This window comes from Diorhabda carinulata, chromosome 9 (genome assembly GCF_026250575.1).
Source record: "Diorhabda carinulata isolate Delta chromosome 9, icDioCari1.1, whole genome shotgun sequence".
In the NCBI taxonomy this organism is placed as follows: Eukaryota; Metazoa; Arthropoda; class Insecta; order Coleoptera; family Chrysomelidae; genus Diorhabda; species Diorhabda carinulata.
This window is the reverse complement of record NC_079468.1, coordinates 3608229-3633789: the sequence shown is the minus strand read 5'-3', so window position 1 is coordinate 3633789 and position 25561 is coordinate 3608229. Positions and strand designations below refer to the sequence as shown.

The window sequence follows — 25561 nt, the reverse complement described above, 5'->3', positions numbered from 1 at the left end:
AAATCTAGCTTTAGTTTTTTTGTATCACCCATAGTTTCCAAGAAATATGTATTAAACATAAAAATGGTTTGTATTTACAGTATAGTAATGTAGTGTAATAATACAGGGTTTACTTGTCAACTGGAACTTGTCTTCATTTTCTTCGAAACTTCCTGTGTAACTTTTTCTGCGATGATTCGCTTGCTGAACTTCCCGGTGAAGTGACCAACAGTAATCCCCCATCATGTTGGTGTTCCAGCGGCTCTGGTAACGTTTTCCCATCACTTTAACATCCTGGTGAAAACGCTCGCCTTGCTCCTCATTAACATTTCCTAAATTGTCCGAGAAGCAATCGAGGTGGCTGTTCAAAAAGTGAACTTTCAGGCTCATCAAACATCCTAACTCTTCAAACTTTTTTAGCATGTTGGCAACAACAATTCATTTCCCAAGAACTTGATGACAAGTTGCTTGAAGGATACCCATGCTTCTTTTTCATTTGAGGTCATTGTGGATTCGAAATTAACGTCTAACATCATTTTTCTAATATCAGGTCCGATAAAGACGCCTTCGTTCAATTTAGCTTCTGAAAGTTTAGACATTTCTGAGAAAGATATTTGAAACAAGGCCCGTCTTTAGGCAAAGCCTTTACAAACTATTTCATCAGGCCTAACTTGATATGTAGTGGTGGTAGGAGCAGTTTTTTGGATAGAATGTTCTTTTCACCAGGTAAGACTCTCTAGCAGGCCAGTTCTTTTTGCAACAATGTTGATTCCTAGCTCTACTGTCCCATTCACACAGGAAACATGGTGAAACCACCTTGCTGGCCAAGGAGCATTACCCTTTACTTTCAAATCACCACATAACATCCAACCACGTGCAGAATAATCTATTTCGTAGCTCTCTTTCATATGTAAAGAATGACCAACAGGTACAGAAGCATACATGTTACCGTTGTGTAGTAAAACAGCCTTCAAACTATTTTTGGATGAATCAATAGACAGCCTCCAGTCTTCTTTTTTTGTACTCAATTCCAAACTCACTCATTAGACCAAGAATGTCTGAGCAGTACTCCGAATCACCCTCTTGTTCAAAGTTGCTGTTCTCTATACACATGAACGCTAGTTTCAGCCGCCAACAAGTTCTTTTCTTTTAGCCTAGAGCCAAGCAGTTAAGTTTTTTCTTTCGTTAAGCCCAGATCCCTAACTAAGTCGTTAAGCTCGACCTGAGTAAACAATTTAGGCTCTACATTTTCTGTAACACATCGAAATCTACAATAGAATTTAAGTCCTCTGGTGGATAGCGGACGGAAGGTTAGGGTAGTTTATTACCTTCTTGTTTTTAGAGTTATGACCAGTATTATCAACTCTGCAACAGTAACAGTCATCGGAATGATTTCTTGGTTCCCTCCATATCATAAGAACAGCAAATTTGAAGTGTCTTTTCACTTTTTTTGACCATTTTCTAAGGTTCTCAACACATACATAACAAATCTTATGAGGCGCCCAAAATTTATCATGATCTCCAAGTTTAGATCCAAAGTATGTTAGATAAACCTTTTTTACAAAGTCTGTAATGTTTCTTTGGTGTTTTTTAATAACAAACTTACCAAAAATATAACAAAAACTGTCAGCAGAGTTTTTACAACCGCGATTAGGCATTGCACTGAGCACATGTATATACGGGAAACGGAAACGTGAAACTGAGGTTAGGTTAAAACTAAACTAAACATCAGCTGTTTAGCATGCGTTTCAGCAGTACTACCAACATCATCTTCGTTCATTAAATACCTCTAGATAGGTATGTAGTCGGTCTTGGTTAGACCTATTTTTTCAATTTTATTTTAACTATAAAAAATCTGTTAAATTCTAAAAATGTTGCTTGATTTCATAAACGTAACTATAAAATGTGAATAAATGGTGGGTGATACAGCTTTTTAAGCCACATATTTGGATTCAGCAACCAAAGATGGTTAAACTCGAAATTATGTAGCGCGCTAAATGAATGGACTATAATTTGTGATTTTTATTTACCTGTAAACGTTTTCGAAATCCTCTAAAGCGCGCTGTTGTATATTATGACTGGCACCACCCCATTCCAGTTCCTCTACAATAACGAAGTTCATGGGATCCTCTAGACGTCGGGCTTTGACGAGAGCCTGCGCTAAAACGTCTTGCGCGCACGCGTTCAACGGCACCTTGAGAATGGCGTATGGAATTTCGGGAGAAACGTTATATATACAAACAAGAAACGTATCGTTTATTTCCCAAGCATTACTAGGTACTCCGTCCGATTTTCGGGCTTCCCTTTCTCGATTAGCTACGCTCCGGATGGATGATAACCAAGCTCGACTACTCGGGTCATCGCCCATTCGTTTCAAAATGAAGCGACCTTCACCTTTCCATTGGGATTGTGCCTTAAATTAATTGAGTTGTTAAAATGGAATCTTGTAATAGGCCAGGTGCCAGCCGATATCCCGTGGAATTTTGATAATCAAGGTCGTTTTTCTTGAAAATTGGTATGAAGGTAGTATTTATAACCTTCTTCAAAATCTACCCTGTGCTAAAGGGTGTTTTTGTACTGGTGGTGGAAGCCAACCCTTCTTTTAAGATGAAATATCTCGTAGGTCGAGTTTTTTTCAAAAATTGGAACTTTTAGAGTTATTAACGATTGAAATTGCTCATTTTTCATGAATAACTTGAAAATTCTTCAAATTATCAGCAAAATCATTGAGAACAGAAATGTAGCTAATGAAAAAACAAAGAGATTCGTTTTTAACGGACCTCTGTAAATTCAGTAATAACTGAGTTATTGCTCGTTGAAGGATGGCTATTTTTGGGGACCCCAAAATTGAAAACCTCGAATAACCTGAAATTGATGGAATTTTTGGAAAAAAATCAAGATATCTTTCTTAAAGCACATAGAAAAACCTTCAGAATGAACACTGCCAAAAATCTTTTGCATAAGAGTTGACTGATTTATATTAAAAATAAAGTTTCTTCTTTTTTATTTTTTGAAAAAATTATACCCTCGCCATTACCACCCATAAAAATTGAAGGAGTTCAAAGTTTGTATTTGCGTACCAAATGCTTTTCTAAACCGGGGATTGAAAAAAGTTTTATTTAATACGACGCTGAAGTACTTGAAATCCCCTAAAAAATGCTTTTTGAAAAAAGTTTCTAGCTTGAAAATTGAGCGAGTTATTGTCAAAAAATCAAATGCTTTTTTTTTTCAAAATTTCGGAGCACAAATTTTGGAGCATTGGAAAATGATAAACGTGGAACGTACAATCGAGCAACAGCAATTATTCAAAATTGTTTTTCATGTTATTTTCTCATTAAATAATTTCTTTTTTTAGTACATATTTCTGTAAAAAAATTTTGAAATTTTCGGTCATTGAAGATGGGTTTCATGGGGGTTGAAATATAAACTCTTTTTCAAAATACTGACGAAATATTATCAATTCAATATAAATAAGTTTTTGAATAATTTTTTATTTTTAACTTTTCGTATGATTAAGGGATGATTTGAAGAGGTTGCATGAATCTGATTGATCATAATCGTGTTTGAGAATCATTTACAACAACAGATTTTCGAATAATACATTTTACCCGAAACATACAAAAAATATTTTTGCTGTAAGGGGTAGTTTACTACACCCAAAATCTAAAAAAAAAACAGTTCTGCTCAGGGAAGATTTCGTAGAAGAGGGTTAATAGAGCTTGAATTTAAATTTTCATCAAAATAGATTTTATAATAAGTGTCTTTAAAAAAACCTCAGAGGATGGTCTTTGGAGGGGTTGCATGAGTCCGATTAATCAAAAACCTCTTTAATAATAATTCATTTAAACTATATTTTACTCAAATACAAGCCAAAATCGAAGGTTTTCAAATTTTTTAAGAAAAGGCGTAGTTTTCACCCTTAAAAAATAAAAAAGAACCCTTCGACACACGGTAGATTTTGGTAAGGGAGTAAGTAGATCTTGAATCCAAATTTTAATAAAAATCGTCGTTGATTAACAAAATTCCACATTTTTTACCGCTGGTTCCTGGCCTATAAAATTGGAAGGTTGCATACTTGTAACGGTCTTTCATGGAGATCTAATATTCTTTGTGTGGCTGGTAAATTGTGGTCTTTTTTCTCCCAGCCTCTGGCTACTTCTTCTACTAAGATATAATCGTTTACTTTAGTCGCACTGACGCCTGCTTTTTGTAGACAAAGCAATAAAACATCTTGTGTCGTACTTTCTTGTGTTATTTTTAATATGGTGTACGGTTCTTCTGTAACAACTCCGTATACCATTAAGAAGAACATTCGGCGTTTGACACATAGGGGGGTTCCAGATATTCCTGAAATAATTATTACAGCTTTAATCGGCACTTTTCTTTAAAACAGAACAAATATTTTTTCTTATTAAATATTTGGACTGAAACTTCTCATTAGTAATAAAAAAAATAAATAGATGGTAGACATTTCGATCTAGAATTATTTTTTGCTAAAGGCCAAGGTAGATAGGAACGTCAAACATTTTTCACCTGTTTCAAAGAATAAATTTTTATTATTATAATTAATTCAATAATTAGAACATCGCCGTTTTATTCAAATTTCACTTGATAAGAAATTAAGTTCTTTAAATTCCATTATTTTTGCAATAATATACGTTAAAACTATGCAAATTTCAGATTTAGTTTTAGTGAAAAAGGTAAATTTATCGTTTGTTATCAGGTATTAAATTAATGTAAAACAATATTTAAATTACGCGCCCTTAAATTAGCCAGTATTTTGCGGCATACTTGAATTTAATAGTTACGTTTTAAACCAGTAGATGACACCATTCTGTCAAACCATCTAAGCATATAAGTGATCTGTGATATTATGCAAACATACATACACAGATTTGATATGTAGACAACCAACATTACACATATTTATAATTTTATTAAGTGTTGAGGTGGGATTGTTCAATTTAGTACTTTTAAAACTAATTTTCAATAAGAAGGGATGTAGAATCAAAACCATTTAGTAACAAAAATATTTAAATTTGTCTGAGGAATGAAAGATAATTTTTATTTGATACAGTCCATTAATATAAAGACTCGAAATGTCTTACACAATGGGATCTGGATGTAAACAAGAATTAATCAAAGTTTGAATATATTATCCACCCATCTTTGTATGTAATCATTTATTTTTAAAAATTTCAAGTACTATTTTCGCCTTATCAATGAAAAATTATACATTTTCTTGATGTTTCTATTATTATTTTTAATTAAATAATTATAGCATCACTGCTAAAAACTGGTGCATTCAAAATTCACTTGATTAGGAAATTAAATTTACAAAATTTCATTATTTTTGCAATAATACAACTTCAAACTATGCAAATTTGAGGTTTAGTTATCCAGTATTTTGCAACAGATTTCAATTTAGTAGTTAAGTTTCAAACCAGTAGATGACACCATTCCGTCAAACCATCTAAATATATAAGTGATCTGTGATTTTATGCAAACATACATACACAGATTTGATATGCAGACAACCAACATTACATATATTTATAATTTTATTAAGTGTTGAGGTGGGATTGTTCAATTTAATACTTTTAAAACTAATTTTCAATAAGAAGGGTTGTAGAATCAAAACTTAGTAACAAAAATATTAAAAATGTCTGAGAAATGAAAGATAATTTTTATTTGATACAGTCCATTAATATAAAGACTCGAAATGTCTTACACAATGGGAGCTGGATGTAAACAAGAATTGATCGAAGTTTGAATATATTATCCACCCATTTTTGTATGTAATCATTTATGTTTGAAGATTTCAAATATTATTTTCGTCTTATCAATAAAAAATTATACATTTTCTAGATGTTTCTTTTATTGTTATTATTAATTGATAATTATAGCATCACAGCAAAAAGCATATAAGTGATCTGTGATATTATGCAAACATACATACACAGATTTGATAGGCAGAAATGTATAAAGAGGAAATTGAGGTCAAAAAATTTCATTATTTTTGCAATAATATACGTTAAAACTATACAAATTTGAGGTCTAGTTTTAGTAAAACGGATAAATTCATCACTTATTATCAGGTATTGTAAAAAATTAATTTAATAATATTAACCAGTATTTCACGACGGACTTGGATTTAGTAGTCAAATTTTGAATCAGTAGATGACGCTGATTTAATCAGAATGAAAGTCTCATTCTGTCAAACCATCTAAGTACATATGTGATCTGTGATGTTGAAATGCAGGCAACCAACATTACACAAGTTTATAATTTTCTTAAATGTAGAGGTGGGATTGTTTAATATAGTAACGCATTTCTAATAACTATTTTCAAACAATTATAAACAAAAAATATCTAATCAGTTTATGCTTTTGACTTACCCAAAAATGTACCATCAGTTCCAGATGTTTCGGAAGTTTCGCTTTCATTTTGTTTGGATCTGTCAGTAATACCATCAGAGGGTTCGGTATTTTCCAAACTTTCTTCTTCTAATCTCGAATAAATAAACAAAGTCGACATATTGAGAGACTTATTTTGAGAAGATCTGAGCCTTATGTGTCTGTAGCCGGGCTTTAGACATTTCAAGGGCATGATCCTTTGAGCTAATAGATGATTACTGGACGCGTCTATAACGGTGAATCTTAAAAAAGCTAAATCTTGGAACATGATTCTAAAGTTGAACGTATCGTTCCATATGGGATTGAGTGAGTTTTTTTGTATGGTTTTCGTTTTTTGCTTATTACAATCGACTTGAATGCCTATTACTTCTACTTCCACGTAGGTGCTCAGATTTACGTTACTCTGACCAACATATTGGCCGGATACTATGTTGATCACCATTTGGGACGAATGAATACCATCGAATTCCTGCGGAAAAGTTAAAATGGTATTTTCTAATCAAACCAATAAACATATTAAACATTTTAACACATCTTGACTTCCCAGCTAGAAAAAATCGAGTACTTACCTTATCCCAAGGGTTGAAACGCCTGTACATGACGTGCTGTCTGTCCCACATGACATTCGGTTTACTGACGTATCCACAGCTTCCATTATTTTCAAAAAGAGCCGTATTGAGCTGCATCGCAGTGTCTTCAGTTTGATAATTAAGAGCTGCCATTTGTATACCGAACGACCAGAATATAACTGGGTTAAAATTGGAAGAATCTATTCTCATACCAGCTGGGTAAGTCCGCATCAGTTGCGTTTGGGTGTGAGCTACCAACGCCATGGGTTGCTTACTAGATAGGAAGGAAATGGAAATATACTTTTCTTGTTAATGATTGCGTATCAAAATTTGATTTGTAGATTCTTTTTTTAACGTCTACAAAACTTTGTTTGAATTATTTTGCTCTGATAATTTCTTTTAGTTTCCAGTAAATTAACCGTTTCACTACTTCATGGGGGCAACCGACTGGGTCCTGTGTGATAGCCTCTCCCACCTAAACTTACCTTAGAATTGTTGTCACGTTCAGATTTTCATTCAAACAATAATTGGAATTAGAGTCAAAAATATAAGGATTTAAATCAATTATAAAAGTTCACAAAACAAATGTTATTTTTTAAGTAATTTGTGATTTTGTGTGGGGATTTCTAAAACTATCAAAGGGTTGTCTTTGGAAAGAAATCCGTTAGAATGCGTTTATGGGTCTATTTCAGTCGGTTGCAGCAGTTACATGTTGAAAATATTACGTCGGACTATAGGGGTGGTCGGAATCACGAAACATTCGTCTAGACCCGATTTTTTTCCACCTTTACACGTAATATACAAGGTGTCCAATCAATTTAGAATCAATTGGAAATATTTTTCAATAAAAATTCATATTTTTTATCCATTTGTATGTCATACAGTGTCTATAATTGATTTGGAATCGTTTACCAACTTCCTTCAACGAAAATCGATTTTTTTACACCTTTACAAGTAATATACAAGGTGTCCAATCAATTTAGAATCAATTAGAAATATTTTTCAATAAAAATTCATATTTTTTATCCATTTGTATGTCATACAGTGTCTATAATTGATTCGGAATCGTTTACGAAGTTTCTTCAACGGAAATCGATTTTTTTACACCTTTACAAGTAATATACAAGGTGTCCAATCAATTTAGAATCAATTAGAAGTAGTTTTCAATAAAAATTCAAATTTTTTATCCATTTGTATGTCATACAGTGTCTATAATTGATTCGGAATCGTTTACGAACTTTCTTCAACGGAAATCGATTTTTTTACACCTTTACAAGTAATATACAAGGTGTCCAATCAATTTAGAATCAATTAGAAATATTTTTCAATAAAAATTCATATTTTTTATCCATTTGTATGTCATACAGTGTCTATAATTGATTCGGAATCGTTTACGAACTTTCCTCAACGAAAATCGATTTTTTTACACCTTTACAAGTAATATACAAGGTGTCCAATCAATTTAGAATCAATTAGAAGCAGTTTTCAATAAAAATTCAAATTTTTTATCCATTTGTATGTCATACAGTGTCTATAATTGATTCGGAATCGTTTACGAACTTTCTTCAACGGAAATCGATTTTTTTACACCTTTACAAGTAATATACAAGGTGTCCAATCAATTTAGAATCAATTAGAAGCAGTTTTCAATAAAAATTCATATTTTTTATTCATTTGTATGTCATACAGTGTCTATAATTGATTCGGAATCGTTTACGAACTTCCTTCAGCGAAAATCGATTTTTTTCCACCTTCACAAGTAATATACAAGATGTCCAATCAGTTTAGAATCAATTGGAAAAATTTTTCAATAAAAATTAATTTTTTTTTACCCTTTGGATGTTGTACAATGTCTATAATTCACTCGGTGTCGTTTATAAGTTTCCCTAAACGAAAATCGATTTTTTAATGATAAAATGGGAGGTAGCACATCCGGAAAGTTTGTGTCGCCCCCCTTGACTATAGGGGGGCGACACAATGAAAAAGTTAATTTTTTCTATACGTAAACTTTTGCTACTATCATTCTTAATCTATGTTTTCTTAATGTTTCTAGGAAAAGTTGATATCACTCGAATCAAATAACCTCAATATTTTCATAGAAATAAGTTACCAAAAAAAAAAAGAAAAAGTTATCATCAAACCAAATAAGATCAAATATACTTACCGACACAACTTTTTAGCAGTATTTTCGTTAATCGAAGAGCACTGATAACATGGTAAATGAACGTTGGGACGCTGTTTCTGAATCTCGCTTTCGAAAATTGTATTATCTGATTCGTTTGCGGTTCCTGAGCTGATATTTGAAGAGGAGCTTATCCCGGACGTAGCGCTAGAGCTAACTGAGCAAGCGATGGTTTTCTGTCTTTGTTTCACTGAGCTGCTCGGGGAAATTGTGTTCAAACCTCGAAATTTTATAGCCTATAATCATTAATAACGACATTAAAGAATAAAAGCGATAAAAATTTTCACTTCTAGACAAAGCAGGAGTCTTTCGATGTTATTATTATTTACTAGACACCGAAAAGCTGCTAAAAATTCCATATAATTTTAAAACAAGAAAGTGACAAAATTGATCATACCTATAATTGATGTTGTACAGTAAAAATCCATTTATTTTAGGGGTTTTAATAATTTATTATATAATTAAAAATTATTAATTAGAATTTTACATATTTATTACGGCAGTTATGGGGGGGTCACGTAGTCGTTTCGAACTCCTCTCAGTTTTTGTTTTTTGATACGTAGAATCAATTTTTCTAGAGTCCAAATCTTGTAATTTATAATAAACAATTTAATTGTTTATAAAGCTATAACTCTTAAACAAAGAGAGATATGAAAAAAGTTTTAAATAAAAAAGATGTGTTTTAAAAAGATCTACAAAAAAGGTCTCAATCATTTTTTGCAAAAAAACAATATTTAAAAAGTTATAGTATATATAATGCAAAATTGGTGTTTTTTCTCACTTTATCAGTCATTACTTGATTCCTACATGACGTAGAAAGATTCAAAGCAGCTCCTTTTAAACGTTAAAGCCTAAATTGCAAAATGAGATGTGGTGGATTTTTTAACTATTAACTGTCAAAAAGTTACAGAAGTTTGAATGTACAAATTTTCATGAAAAAAGCACAGTAATTTGTTTATAAGTGTTTTAAGGGTATAGAAATTTAAAAAAAAGAAATGAACCTTCTAGCAGATTAAAGTGTTAATCAATACAAACATTTCGACCACTTCAAATTATGTTTTCGACCCTTGGTTGTAAAGTTATGTAGATATTAAACTGCGCGATCAGAACTGCGTGCCCTCGATCATTTTTTTACAGTAACTTAATTTTTTTTTCTCAAAAAATATTAATATTAAAATATATTTATTATTTCATTGTTTTCGTACCATAATCGGTTTTACACGTGTTATATTTGTTACATTTACAATTCATGAGCTAGTGGGTACAACGAAGCCACTTTTTTTTGAACTAAAATAGTTTCATCCGTCTCAAATCTAAAATCTTTCTGATTTAATTTGTTACGTTGCAATTTTAAAATGTTAATTAGCTCGTGAGTAGCATGGAAAGCTCTTAGAATATGGAATCTGATAGAATTTGACGTTGGTGGAACTGATAGAATTTGACGTTGGTGGTACTGATAGAATTTGACGTTGGTGGCACTGATAGAATTTGACGTTGGTGGCACTGATAGAATTTGACGTTGTTGGTACTGATAGAATTTGACGTTGTTCTACTTCCATAAAGTCTTGCTAACACGTATATCTTCTTCATCGTACGTTAGGACTTGTCCTGTGTTTGCATCAATGGTTGCCTAGCTGCAGCTGGGATGATGAAGCCCAGCTTTCATACCATCTTGTAGGTGGTGATCGGGATATATTCGGTTTCTTTTCCTTATTTCATCATTTCTCTTATGGTCAAATAATGTGTGTCCCGCTAAGTTATGGTGTTCTCTGCTCCGGTCTCTATCGCGTATGTCATTATAAGTCACATACAGGTCACATATTTGAATGACATCACTTTTTACACGAGTTTACACGTACATATAAGTAATAATTCATATAATTGTGGAGATTATACGTCTAAAATAATACTCGCAAGAATAATTCTGATACAACAAACGATTGAATTTAATAGCTTGGTTTATAAATTAACAAATAGATATTTGCACGATGCAATAAAACAATGAAGTGATAAATATATTCCAATATTAATATATTTCTGAGACCATGAAAAATTAGCTTTAATCAAGTTAATGTAAAGAAGTAATCGCGGGTGGACCTCAGATCGCGGGCGCGCACTTTAGCCTCTGATCGGCAGTTTAAAACCTGCCTAACTACAACCAAGTGATAAAAATATTTGTATTGATTAGCACTTTGTGCTACTAGAAGGTGCATCTCTTTTTTTTTAAATTTCTATACCCTTAAAACACTTATAAACAAATTACGGTGCTTTTGTAATGAAAATTCGTACATTCAAACTTCTGTAACTTTTTGACAGGTGATAGTTAAAAAATCCACCACATCTCATTTTGAAACTTAGGCTTTAACGTTTGAAATGAGCTGCTTTAAATCTTTCTACGTCACGTAGGAACCAAGTAATGACTGATAAAGTGAGAAAAAACACCAATTTTGCATTATATATACTATAACTTTTTAAATATTGACTTTTTGCAAAAAAAAACTATTGAGACCAATAAATCTTGGAATTCAGAGAAAAGTTTCGGACAAAATTGTGGGGAATTTTGTATGATTCATTGCCATGTATTATTTCCCCGAAAAAGCATAGTTTTTCATAAAACGCAAGAACTGTGTTTTGAAATCTTCTGCGCGCCCTCTAGCGGCTTAACTATGCAATATATGACAAATGTTCAATGGCGAAGTTGGAGAAAATTTAATTATCTACAACTCGTTTAGGTTAAATTTTTCGCTGGGACACATAGTTTTCTCGCAAAATAGGGAAATAAGTGTAGAACTATCGATTTTTGGTATATATATGCCAATATCTCCGCTCCCCCCCATTTTCGAGACTGCGGTAACTCAAATTCGCTTTCAGATGCCCAAAATACTTGGGAATCGACTGGTCTCGTTGCTGTGGGGAAAATTTATCTGGAAAATGTCTAATTTGAGTGGACTATGTGTTGAATCTGATGTATCATTGTGCCAGCTCAAAAAAACATGAAAATAAATATTATAACAATACATTAAGAAAAGAAGGAGGTTTCCGAAAGTTGTCAATTGGCTTTATAGAAATTAGTTAATAAGTTACTCAACAAAATGACAGAGTTAAAAATCTATTTCACTCACTTGTACATAAACAACCAAGTCGGACAATTCCTTGGAAATTTGACTACTCTTTTTCTTCAATTTATCATCTGGAGCAACTCTTTTCTGAGAACTCGTTTTGGAAACGGCGTGCGATACTCCAAACGGTCGAGGTGAATCTGTTAAATTCATTCCATGAACTGGTTTCTCTATAATAAAGACATATTTTTATAATTTGTCAAGTAGAAATAACAAAAAAGAAAGAATTGAGTTTTGTTTCTTGAAATTCATTCATTTGGAGATTCACACCCTTGGAGAAACAGTAATCGATTTTGTATGAGTTTACATTTTCTAAACGAAGCACTAGTTGAGTTGAACAACATACTAGTGTGAGAAATTTACTTTCTATCGAGTTGTGTATGCAATTATTTTCACGAAAACTCATCGATTGTACTTATTGGCTGGCGACAAAGTAATTTCGGTTTTGTAGTATAAAATAAAACATTTTTTTTAACAAAGAATAGTTTTCAATCAATTATATATTTTCCATTTCGTCCAATGGCTGAACCAGGTGAGATTGAAGGTCATCGTTATTGGTGTAAGTTTGACCATTCAAAGAATTTTGCAGCTTCAATAGTTTCCCACGAGTTGCCAAAGGCCAAAGTTGTCAATTATGGCCCTTTTTCCTTTGATTGCTTCAACCAGTTTCATTTATGGTTGGTAGTAAACATCAGAATCGATCATTTGGTTCCTTGGAAGCAGCTCAAAAAATACAACACGTTTGTAATGTCACCATACTGAAATCATGAGCTTTTTTTTTGTTTTTCAGCTTTCGATGTAGTTTCCATGATCATTTTCGAACTATGTTACTAAACAGGACTGATTTTTCATCACCAGTTATGATTCTTTTCAAGAAAGTGTTGGTTTCATTTTTACGATACATGTAGTATCTTCGCAACATGTCGAACAGTTATATGACGATCCTCTTCAATTATGACTTTGATTTGGTCATCATCAACTTCAGTAGGCCGACCAGAACATTGCTCATATTTGAGGGGAAGCATCAAATCTGACACCTGCGCTCTGTTAAGTAATCAGCATCATAAACTTGACATTTTCTGGGAGTCGCAGTAGACTCCAAGCACTCCATGTACTCCATTTAAAATTAACCCACAACTAGGGGCTTTAATAAATATCAAGCATTACTTGATTCCAAAGTTACGTCAATGTGACAAGTATCACGTGACAAACGGTGAAGTACAGCACTAACATAAGTTATTCAAAAAATAAAGCAACGCTCTCTATCAGTAAAAAGCTAAAGTACTTAGTTACCAACTTTAAGGAGTTTAATTTTTCAAAAAATGATTTTTCGTCACATCAAATGAAAAGTAGTTAGTAAAACTTGCACGGAAAAGTACGATGACAGTTAATCTTGTCTACAAATACCGAAATCAACATATGGTTTCGTCAAATTCACCTTGAAATGGATATTTATTGATGAATTTGTTCAAAGACTATGAAATTTCCAAACGAAAATAACTAAATGTCACTTTTTCATTTTTATTCTTCTGGGAAATCAACATGGTTGACACTCTTTGGCCTTTTGGGATTTGTCGATTCAGATGGGATGGAATGTCCGAACACGAGTAGAATTTAATATTTTCTTAGTATGTAAATTCCTATAAACCATCGTAAAAAAAAGATTTTTCGAAACAAACAACATAAAATTGGGAAAAAGGAATTTTTTTAAGCGATTCACATTGTGACATCGGCCCCGAAAAGATAAATTCGAACGCCAGATGAAATCCAAACTGTAATCACTGGAAATTTAAGAAGAAATAATTGCTATCAATCATTCATAATGCAAACAAGTCCGTTACAAAATTTTGGTGGATCTTAAAAGATAAAAAATTATTTATCTACTTTATATCAAACAAAACGATAAAAATAACACTCCTACCGTCAATATTGTCTTCATCGTCTTCATCATCGTAATCATCGTCACTGAAATCGTCGTTGAAAGAACTGCTACTGGTGTTGCTGATTATTGAACTGGTTCTTCCCGGTACCGAATGTCTTATTCCTCCACTTCCCGGTCTCACCGATGTCATAGTTGTAATAGTTAACGGTGGCGGCGCCTCCATTATCAATTTTTTATTTTTTATTAAAATCCTATGCTTGAGCTGCTCCGGAGAAGGTAAACACGGTTCGTCACTGTAATCTGATTCGAATAGAAAGGAGGTAACCAATTTCTCTCCGAAAATTCTCTGAAAAATATTCGATTTAATCAAAACATTTTTTCAAAAATATATAGAATTCAATCAAGTCAGATCAGTCACAGGATGTCCTGTGACTGTTTGGTTACTGACTCGGAAACTGTGACCCAAATCAACCAAATGAGCATCTGGATGATTGCCGACGCTGTAAACATCGATAAAGAAAAATTTTCCATGACAAAAGTCTGTGCGAAGTTGGTGTCAAAAAATCTGACTCCTGACCAAAAGCTGTTGCGTCCACAAGTCTGTTCAGATTTCCTTGAAAGGTTAGAAAAAGATCTGCTCTGAATGGTACCCGATTTGAGTCGCTGGAAGCGGTAAAGCAAAAAACGGCCGAGCTCCTGAAGGACCTCACCAAAGAAGACTTCCAGCGTTGCTTCGGCCAATGGAAAAAACGTTGTTTAATAGCCAGACCTCTTAGGTATATTTCCAAAGTAGGTTAGTTTGGTTATATTAAAAAGAATGTGTACAGATAGCCAAAAAATACTTTTTATTAAAAAAACCAACAACTGTTGAACTAATTTTCTACATAATTTTCGAAATTTTGCGGGCACTTTTCATAGCGTGGTAGAAGATCGCGCCTGTACTCTTTCAGCTCGTCATCATCGTTGAGGTGTTGACCACCAAGGAAAAATTTTAGGTGTAAGAAGAGGTGACGGTAGGAGCGAGGATGATCAAATACGTTCCAGCTAAATTCCTGCAGGAGAACACCTTTTGTCAGTAATCTTCGGCGCTTGCTCTGTATTCCGCAGCTCATTTTCTTAATGGTCTCTCAGTCCAAAAAATGGTACACTCAAGTTTTCTAGTTGTCATGATTTGTTTAGGCTTAACTTTCGTTAGTGTGTCTTCCTTCCATTAGAGCAGTTTAGTTTCTGGGGTGTCGTAAGATACCCCCTTACTATACGAGAAAAAAAATCGTCATTGTCATTACAGCGTGTCAAAAACTGAAGTGCATTGCCCTTATGTTGTTTCGTGTTGTTCAGTAAGAATTTCGGGTACCCAATTTCACGAATGTGACATCGTGAAATTTTCCAAAATTCTCTTCAATTCTTAAAATTTTCGTCGCGAAAATGATTATTATAAACGATTTTCCATAGTCCTTTATGTAATAATAAATAAAGTATCTAAAAATATAAAGAAACGTAGTTTTTGTTTACAGAATCGATATTGTTATGAACTTGTCCCCTGACATAGATCGTGTTACCGTTCCTGTTCTAGTATCTTGATAGAATATAATAAAGTTAGGTGGATGCGCCTGGTACATATATCTATTTACTTCAAGTTTTTTTATGCAGCGGCAAATTCTTTTTAGTATTTTTATAAGCTCAGGTTACGTTATCACTGTTTTCATGAAGACAGTATCTTAGATGGAGTTATTTATTGTTTACGGTGTTCTAGAATCCGAATTATATAGAAAGCTGTTCGATATAAACAGTTTAGTAGCCAGAGTTAGTAAGTAATTTAATATCATAGTGTACACATCGAAATATTAAAAAGTAAAAAGTTGTGTTTAAATAAATTAGTGTGTTAAGAATTAGATAAGTGTTTAATAGTAAGTTTGAGTGGCTAGTTTAGTGTATAAATAAATTCCGTACGTTTGATACAACATCATTTAAAAATTGTTTAAATAAATATCATATAGTGAATCAAAAATTATCGCCGAAAAATTGTAAAAATGAATGTCGGTCGCTCACCTGAAATATATGCGCCATTCTATTTTGCTGTTGTAAGGAGCAATGATTTTCTATCGAAAGGATCACAGGATACGGGGAAGTAACAAAGGCGTTCTTATCAATAGTTTCCACCACAGCGCTAAATGGTATTTTTGTTGTAAAAGTGTGTCCGTGGTATATCATCGGATACCCATCGTCTCCGTCCCAGCAATCCAATTCGACACATCTACAACCAGTCAGTAAAACCTACAACAAAATACCAGTCAAAAAAAAATATATTTTTTTTTAAATAAAACTGTGAGTTTTACCTGACTATATAATTCAACGGACGATTCTCCTTTTAGCTGATGACCTGTCAAGTAGGTATTGTGAGACGATGATATATAGTAAGTAGATAATGGACGCGTCATATCACTCTCACCGGGGACTTGTCTTTCGGAAACAAAAGCAAAATTATCCTTATCCATTAGGTATCTGGCGAATCCTTCGAATGATAGACAATTTTGGGCTCGAAGGGTCGGGTCAGGCTCGTGTCGCTGAAAAAAGAAAAAAACGATATCAAATAATTTCATACAAAAGTTTATATTCCGACAATTTTTTTTTGGAAAACAGTCCCATTCGACGTATGATGATACGTGAAATAAGCGAATTAAAGATTGTCGAGAAGAATTAATCTTATCAAAATAAAATCTCTGCTGTAAATCAAAGGGGCAGCTGAATTTTCTGATTCTAATTCTAATGAGAGTTAAGACAAATATTTTTTCTTGTAGATAAATGAACGGATCGTGACAAAACAACCAATGCTTGTGTGATGGCTGGTAATAGCATACAGTGAGGACAGTAAAATCAATCAGTTGGTGTTGGTGTACTTCGCAGATCATCGCTGATATTCGTTTTCAGCAATCTCGAACAATTTTTAGCCTACTATAGAACCAAACTAAATTTCAATCTCAAAATATTTTATTACTCAATATATTCTCCTCTTAATTGGATACATTTATTACAGCGAACTTACAACGTCTCTAGACCTTTAAAAAACAATGTTTCTTCTTACTTTGCAAACCAGACCTCCACAGCTTCTATTACCTCCTCTTTGGAAGGAAATTTACGACCTTTCAAACTTTTTTTCAGTTGAGGAAAGAGATGATAGTCGGCCGGAGCCAAATCTGGTGAATAAGGGGGATGTTCTAGTAATTCAAACCCTAAATCACGAATTTTTTGGCAACATGAGATTTATGTGCAGGGGCGTTGTCCTGCAAAAACAAAACACCTTTGGATAGCTTTCCGCGTCTTTCCTTTCAAATTTTTTCCCGTAGAATGTCGAATAGTAATCTCCAGTTATTGTTCTACCCTTATCCAAAGAATCAATACTGCTTACTCCATAGCAATACCAAAAAACTGAAGCAAGAACTTTTCCAGCAGATTTTTGGACACGAAACTTCTTAGGTCTTGGAAAACCAGAGTGTCGCCATTCCATAGATTGTTGCTTTGTTTCTGGATCGTAGAAACGTACCCAAGTCTCAACCATAGTAACAATTCGGTTTAAGAAGTCTACGTCGTTTTCAAATCGAGCACAGATCGAACGCGATGCTTCTACCCTTGCACGCTTTTGGACAACATTCAAACATTTGGGGATCCATTTTGCAGCAATTTTTCTCATGTCCAAATTAACGTTTTAGCCCAATTCAACGGTCTGATAAAATCATGTCATGAACTGCATCGATATTTTCGGGGACTGACACAGAAACTGGCCTTCCCGATCGGTCATCATCTTCAATGGAAAATTTACCTCTTTTGAAGTTTGCAGTCCAATTTTTCACGGTCGCATACGAAGGACATTGATCACCAAGAGTATTAAGCATATCTTCGTTAATCTGCTTACCTCTTAACCCTTTTAAATACAGGTACTTGATGATGGCTCGATACTCCAATTTTTCGATTTTCACAATTTTATTCTAACTAGATATCAATACATTTTCGTATATTCGGCTGTTTTCATAACGGGTTTACGCAGGACTGTAGTAGACGACGTAGATGTCGGCCACCTTTGCACCAGGCACCTTGTAGACCTTTTCTTTTGTGATTTTTTTCAGCGATCTCGAAAACCCTCGAGTAGTAAATGTTGAGATGCACTTTTCAGAATGTATTTTTTCGATTTTCAAAAAGTTTCCTGGGGCTCTCCTGAATTGATTGGACTTTGTGTCATCTTGATTTGTCCTTCGGCTCAGAAATTCTCAAATTTTGCCTCTTTTTTGATGTTTACTTCCTCCAATAAGAGATAAATGCGAAGGACTGTGAACTAGTAGAATTTCCGTACGCGGTGGGTAGGAAAGTATCAGAAACCTTGGGGACGATAGTCAGTCTGAGGACCGACGTGGCACGAGCCATCATAAATCAGTTCATGGAAGAAGACAGGTTAATAAGGGGAAGTGGCATCTAGAAACGCATTATTCACAAGGGTAAGAAGCTACGGTGTGGAAAGGGATTATTCCCAATGGTTACCACTGGTGACATTCCATCGTATTTCTTCTTCGGAGATGTGAGCTCAATATGGGCTTCTACGACAATCATAAACTGATTTCACAGCTCTACCAGCATTACAGAATCATCCGTAAAGACACTACGCCTGCTGAATCTTCACACGTTTGTGATTAGTTTACATATCTGTAAGAAAAAAGATTCATGCCCAAACCCTCGTAGAATTCGTTTGTATTGATTAGATTAACTTTAGCTTCCTTTGGCACATAACCTCAAAATTTACGATAAAGATTTTTTGTTTGTAATATTTTTCTCGGACAATACGAAGATGGTCCCAGAAGTATCTGGACTGACCTAGAGATAGCGGTAGTTGTTTAAAAGTACACAATCTATACAGCATATGTTTGAAATTTGAAGGAGTCACGTTGTTTAGTATTTGTTTGGCAGCCCTCAATAGTGAACGTTTTCAGTAATTTGTAAACATGGAAAAAGCTGAACTAGTTTCTACTCTAAGTGAGACTGCTCCGTACGGCCTGCGAAGACCAGCAATGTAGTCTTCGACCAAAGAAGGCGACAACTCCAGAATTGTTGAGCAAAATCCACTAAGTAATACTGTATGATCGTCGCCTGAAAGTGGGCGAGCTGGTAGACATAGTAGACATTCCAAAAAGGGAGGTACTTCGAATATCAACTGAAAATATGGATATGAGTGAGCTGCGCGCTAGACGGGTGCCGCGTTTGCTTACAATGGAACAAAAACAGCGTCGTGAAGGTGTTACCATCAAGTGTTTAGCAATGTTTTACAGAAATAAAACTGTTTCATAACTAGGGAGGAAACGTGGGTCCATAACTTCACACCCGAAACAAAAAAACAATCAAAACAATGGACTTAAAAGAGATAACCGGCTCCAAACAAGGCAAAGACCTTCCATATGCAGGCAAGGTTATTGCAACGTTTGAGAGAAGAAACAGCCACATTTGGTTAAGAAGAAAGTGTTGTTTCATCGAGACAAAGCTCACACATCCGTTATTGCAGCCAAAATTAACGAAGTAAAGTTTGAATTGCTACCTCATGCACCCTATTCACCAGATTCAACCCCTTCTGATTATTGGAGTTTACTCCTTAAGAATCGATTTGCATATATAAGAGGCCCGGTATGAGAAAAATGTGAGGAGTAAAATCTATCGATGAATGACCTCGTTACGTTTTTGGTGCGTACCCTATGATGCGCAACTTTCTAATTTGTCAGTTTCGACATACTTATATTGCTGTTTTTATTATAAATATCAATAATTAATATTGTTATTGTGAAATTTTAATTTTTATCATTGTGTTCCGCTAAAGTGAACTAAAAGTATTTTCAAATAACTATGGCAGAAAGAGGTGTAGATGATAATGCCGGAACATCTAACAAACACGTGGTTGCAAGGTACGTTATAATTCATGTATAATATGTATGAGCATGTGCAATTTGTATTTATTAAATATTTTAATAATTATCGATGTAGTTCATATAAATATATATTTGAAAACAACACATAAAATTAGATAATCAACCCAATATGAATTATCGAGCGCATCCACATAAAATAGAAAATTTCTAATCTAACCAAAAATTAATTTTTTTGTCGATGTCTATAAATTCTTTCACGTTATTATGATTTATTTTATAAATAATTTTTAAATATTAACTTCTGTAGTCAATAATTCGATAATATTATCAGAAAAATCGACAAAATTTTTTCATTATAATAATGGTTTTATATAATTTTCTTTCGAAAAGTTATTTTTTAGCTTATTTAAATAATTTTCATGTACTATTTATTATTGTATGTGACATAATTATCTTTTTATAACCATTTTTATAATTATGCATTTATAAATTTTCTAATTTTTTTTTTATATGTTTGACTAGGAAAAAATCTAAACCTCCAAAAACTCCAGCCGAGAGACAGCGAGCTTACAGATTAAAAAAAATTTAATGAAGGAAGCCCAAAATATTCTGGCAATCAACCAAACTTTTTTTAAGTTAAATAAACTCTTTTTGCGTCTGGTTAGACTATCGAACTTAAGGAGTAAACTCCAGTCGTGCGTCGGAGCTGACACACACAATTTTTTTTTCTAGTCCCAGGTTAAAAAAAATGTTTCGGTGGTCAAAGATCTTCCAGCAATGAAGAGGTGATGTGTATCGAACTCATTGAACATCGCTGGGAAAAGTTCATGGAGCTAAAAGGAGATTACGTCGAAAAATAAATTTATTTTTTCACAAAATTTCTGTCGGATCAGGTACTTCTTGGACCATCCTCGTATATTATGTTGGGGATGAAAATTCACTCGGAAAACCAGTTCTAGTAACCTCTGACAGGATTATTTTGCGAAAATTTGCGTGTCAAAAATAGATGATACTTGAATTCCTTGTTTTACTACATTTAAATTACAGGACAATAAGGATTCTAACTAATTTTTTACATTTGAAAATTTTCTATATGGACACAAGCTCCTTAACGTTATTTTCCTTTTGTTTTGAAAGTAACCCACTGTGAGTACTCGATCTTTGTAAAAATATCATCATTGCACTTTCGAGCCGGATTTTTATAAAAATATTCGATACAAACTCACGTAAATCAAAGCTTTAACTTGCTCCTCACTCCATACTTCCATTTGCCTAGTTTCCAAAAATTTTGTAAACGTAGACATAGTTATCACTTGAGAATTATTTGTATCAATTCCAGCGCAATTCGTGAAGATGCTTGCTGCGGCGATAGCGTCGAAAATCTTTTTTTGGGAATTGGTCACGGCGCCTTCCATTTCTGATCTACTATTCCGTGTCAGTAAACCTAAAAAACGATAAATTAATCAATGTTATTGTTGAAAATTGATCGAAATTGAAGTCTAACAAACTAAATATGAATTTAGTCAGGTACTTTAATGAAAGAGAAAAAAAAACATTCGAATTCAATCACAATCGGCAGAGGAATTTGAATTATTGTGGGTGTTACAAACGAGACAAAGGTACTGCTTTGTTTGATATTTATTAATATTAAATTGTGTGTTTTTTTTTTTAAATAATTCACCATAAACAGTTTATATTCATATACAACCAAATTAATCTTGAAATTCTCAACATTCCTCTCTGTTGTGTAGACGTCAATAGTCAGACATCATAATCGTATCCTAGAAACCCTGATAGAAGGTTACTTTGGAGGAATTGAAGTATTACGCTCATATTTATCAATTGTAGCAGCTAGTTTTAACTCAGTTATAGAATTTATAAATAGAGTATCTTTCGTGAGTTGCCTAATTTGGAGGCTATCAAAAATACCGGCTATAATCTTCTGTCTTCCAACATGAAAATGATCACAATCATTCCTCGAAGCTGTGCAAAGAGTATTTGAAAAAATTGGAAAGGAAGAATCTATTGAAAGTACTGATGCGTCCGTTACAGTCGCCCGACTTCAGCCCGATTGATTTGTTTTGGGATTGATTGGACAGGGAAGTCAGAAAGCCTTGTCCTACATTCACTTCACATCTTTGGAGTATCCTGAAAAACTAATGGAACCAAATAGACGATGATTGAAATGTTGTGGGACATATTGTAGAGGGAAGTCAGAAAGCCCTGTCCTACTTTCAGTCCACATCTGTGGACGACGATTGTTTGTCAAGATTATTACACAGAAAACCAAAAATTGTGCACTAAAATAATAAAAGGAAAAGAGGGCCGTATTGTTTTTATTTGTTATAAATCGCATAAACTATAGGGTGGGCAAAAAATAAAGAAACAAAGAAATATGACACACTTATTAAGATACTTTTTTGTTATATTTTGTTAACATACCTAATTTTTGTGGCTTTTTTTGTTGCGCCACTTTCGATTTAACACCATTTAACTTAATAGTATTCACAGCCATGCTTCGGTAGGATATTGCTAATTGTTCAAATAGATCTCTAAGGTCCTTTCTAATTAATAAACTGAAAAATAATATTCCATAGAGTATGAAGACTACAGTTGAGGTTAAAGTTAAAAAATTACTTGAAAAAAAAACATTATTTCCTACTAATAGAAATATATAAAAGTTGAATGTTTCGGGGAAATGATTCAGCAAAAAACTGACCAACAAGTGGGCTATAAATAACGATCAGACTTCTCTATATTAAATTCCAGTTACATATATCTATTTACGACGTTTAACTACCAATCCAAAATGTCTGGGATTCATTCTGGACAGAATCCCAGAAATACTGCATACAGACTTCTTTCGCAACAACATACTATGCAGATGAGGTGCAAAACCTTCGAACCACAGAACTCGGATTGTGTTTCTCAAAATAAGAATACGCTGTTCTAGTCTGGAGCAGTTTCGTCTATGCAAAAAACAAGTTGATGTTACCTCGAATAAGACGGTACCTGACGCCTGAAACACACATCACTGCAAAAAATGTTCCCAGTAAGTGGGATAGCGCCTCCTTTTAACAGGAAACAACAGGAAACATGTCGCGCGTAGTTCCCCAACTTTTGAATTCCAGTAAAACCTTCTTTGAGGTCATATTCATCGCATCCAAGGTTTACCGTCTTCATGCTTGGAGATCATAATATACTTAAACTTGAAGAAAAACTAGACTTTCTTATGTAGAACTATGATATCTTTGAACAACAAAAGATCTGTATCTAGGAAACGATAGGGCTGTCCAAGCCGCTCAATACTGGTTGCTCAAATCAAGAGCGTGCTTGGATACACTAGGTAAGTAACTATGTAAAATCATGTCTCAAGATTGCACTACTCACTTGGTAACGTAATTAATTCATACAATTTTTCAATTCTACACTAGTGCAATTGAAATGAAGTGCATTACACATTAGACAATTTATTGAATAAAATGGCGAAAAAAAAAATGATATGAATTACCTGAAGGAACGGAAAAGTGTAACGAAATCAACGAAATCCAATTGGGTGTCATAGAGTATTGAACCAACTCGAGGATGTCTGCCATGCCATAAGTGCTCAGTTGAACCATGTCTATCCCTAAAAAATATGAAATTTAACATTTAATTTTTTCATTTTTGTCCTATAGGTATTTTGTTTTAAGTTTATTCCAAACAATAATCAAAATTTTGGTTTCCATGGGGTATTTTCATTCACTGTTATCGTTCAACTTATTTCAGATCTACCACTACACCAACACTAATGCGCATTTCGGTAACCAAGTTATCGTCTTCGAAGACTGACTGAAACTGGTTCTAGAAATTCCAATTTAGTTATTCCAAATCTTCTAACGCGATATTTGAATGAAGATATATTATTCCTCGTTCAATTAGTGGTCGAAATTGGCGTCTTTTCCGATAAATTGAGTTATTTCAATAATTATATTGAGTCACATTTTCGACTCATGTCCAATTTTGAACAAATTCATTATTGGAATTCGTTTTAAACATACGTTGCAAAATATAATTCGCCCATATCTATTATGTGTTATGAGGAATGCTATTGAAGTTTCGACATGGACAAATATTTATAATTGGATATGGCTTTATTATATTTTTCAAAATGTTCTCCATTAAGATCAATACAAGCTTTTTTCAGATTGAGATACCTCCGAAACATGTAATTTGAACGCATAAACTGTGTCTTCGGGGGTAGAAAATCGTTTAGGTCGAAATTTATTTTGAATCTGCGAGAATAAGAAATCAATAGGTGTCAAACAAGGACTGTAGGGCGGATGACCCATCAATTCGATGTTTTGACTGGTTGGAGAATGATTCAACTTCTGTGATTGGTTTCCCTGATTTTTTCGAACACTTTTAGTAAACAAATGCCGGCGTACCATGCAGAATTGACAGTTCTACGTTGCTCTAATAACACAATAGTGGCAACAAGTCTAGTGCTTCGTGTGCTTAAAACTTTTATTGTCAAAGATACTTTCGATGAATGAATCTTTTCACATAATGGTCTAATTAATTGACACACAAAACGTTTGATCTTTTCCCATTAGAATCTTTTTTTTGAGGTTATGTAAAAGGTGATTTAAAAGCATAAACTGCGTCTTCGCAGGTAGAAAATCGTTGACCTCAAAAACATTGGGTACCAAAACGGACTGTACAGCGTATGATCCTTCAATTCGATGTTTTGACTGGTTGGAGAATGATTCAACTTCTGTGATTGGTTTCCCTGATTTTTTCGAACACTTTTAGTAAACAAATGCCGGCGTACCATGCAGAATTGACAGTTCTACGTTGCTCTAATAACACAACAGTGGCAACAAGTCTAGTGCTTCGTGTGCTTACAACTTTTCTCGTCAAAGAAACTTTCGATGAATTAATCTTTTCACATAATGGTCTAATTAATTGACACACAAAACGTTTGATCTTTTCCCATTAGAATCTTTTTTTTGAGGTTATGTAAAAGGTGATTTAAAAGCATAAACTGCGTCTTCGCAGGTAGAAAATCGTTGACCTTGAAATCATTGGGTACCAAAACGGACTGTACAGCGTATGATCCTTCAATTCGATGTTTTGACTGGTTGGAGAATGATTCAACTTCTGTGATTGGTTTCCCTGATTTTTTCGAACACTTTTAGTAAACAAATGCCGGCGTACCATGCAGAATTGACAGTTCTACGTTGCTCTAATAACACAACAGTGGCAACAAGTCTAGTGCTTCGTGTGCTTACAACTTTTCTCGTCAAAGAAACTTTCGATGAATTAATCTTTTCACATAATGGTCTAATTAATTGACACACAAAACGTTTGATCTTTTCCCATTAGAATCTTTTTTTTGAGGTTATGTAAAAGGTGATTTAAAAGCATAAACTGCGTCTTCGCAGGTAGAAAATCGTTGACCTTGAAATCATTGGGTACCAAAACGGACTGTACAGCGTATGATCCTTCAATTCGATGTTTTGACTGGTTGGA

The 25561-nt window shown here is 33.7% G+C and overlaps 1 protein-coding gene across 2 annotated transcripts in view; it reads right to left on the bottom strand.

Annotated features, from left to right (window-relative positions):
- Nucleotides 1-25561, bottom strand: part of LOC130898121 (1-phosphatidylinositol 4,5-bisphosphate phosphodiesterase epsilon-1-like) — a 326140-nt gene that overhangs the window by 10080 nt on the left and 290499 nt on the right. For both annotated transcript variants that reach the window (XM_057807182.1, XM_057807181.1), the window contains exons 16-27: nucleotides 23559-23675; nucleotides 22490-22623; nucleotides 21274-21491; nucleotides 16484-16711; nucleotides 16197-16421; nucleotides 14187-14493; nucleotides 12269-12435; nucleotides 9129-9382; nucleotides 6965-7238; nucleotides 6378-6864; nucleotides 4055-4326; nucleotides 2010-2392 (exon numbers count right to left, since the gene is read on the bottom strand). In XM_057807182.1, coding sequence (XP_057663165.1) covers nucleotides 2010-2392; nucleotides 4055-4326; nucleotides 6378-6864; nucleotides 6965-7238; nucleotides 9129-9382; nucleotides 12269-12435; nucleotides 14187-14493; nucleotides 16197-16421; nucleotides 16484-16711; nucleotides 21274-21491; nucleotides 22490-22623; nucleotides 23559-23675 — 3066 coding nt within the window. The remainder of the gene's footprint in view (nucleotides 1-2009; nucleotides 2393-4054; nucleotides 4327-6377; nucleotides 6865-6964; nucleotides 7239-9128; nucleotides 9383-12268; nucleotides 12436-14186; nucleotides 14494-16196; nucleotides 16422-16483; nucleotides 16712-21273; nucleotides 21492-22489; nucleotides 22624-23558; nucleotides 23676-25561) is intronic.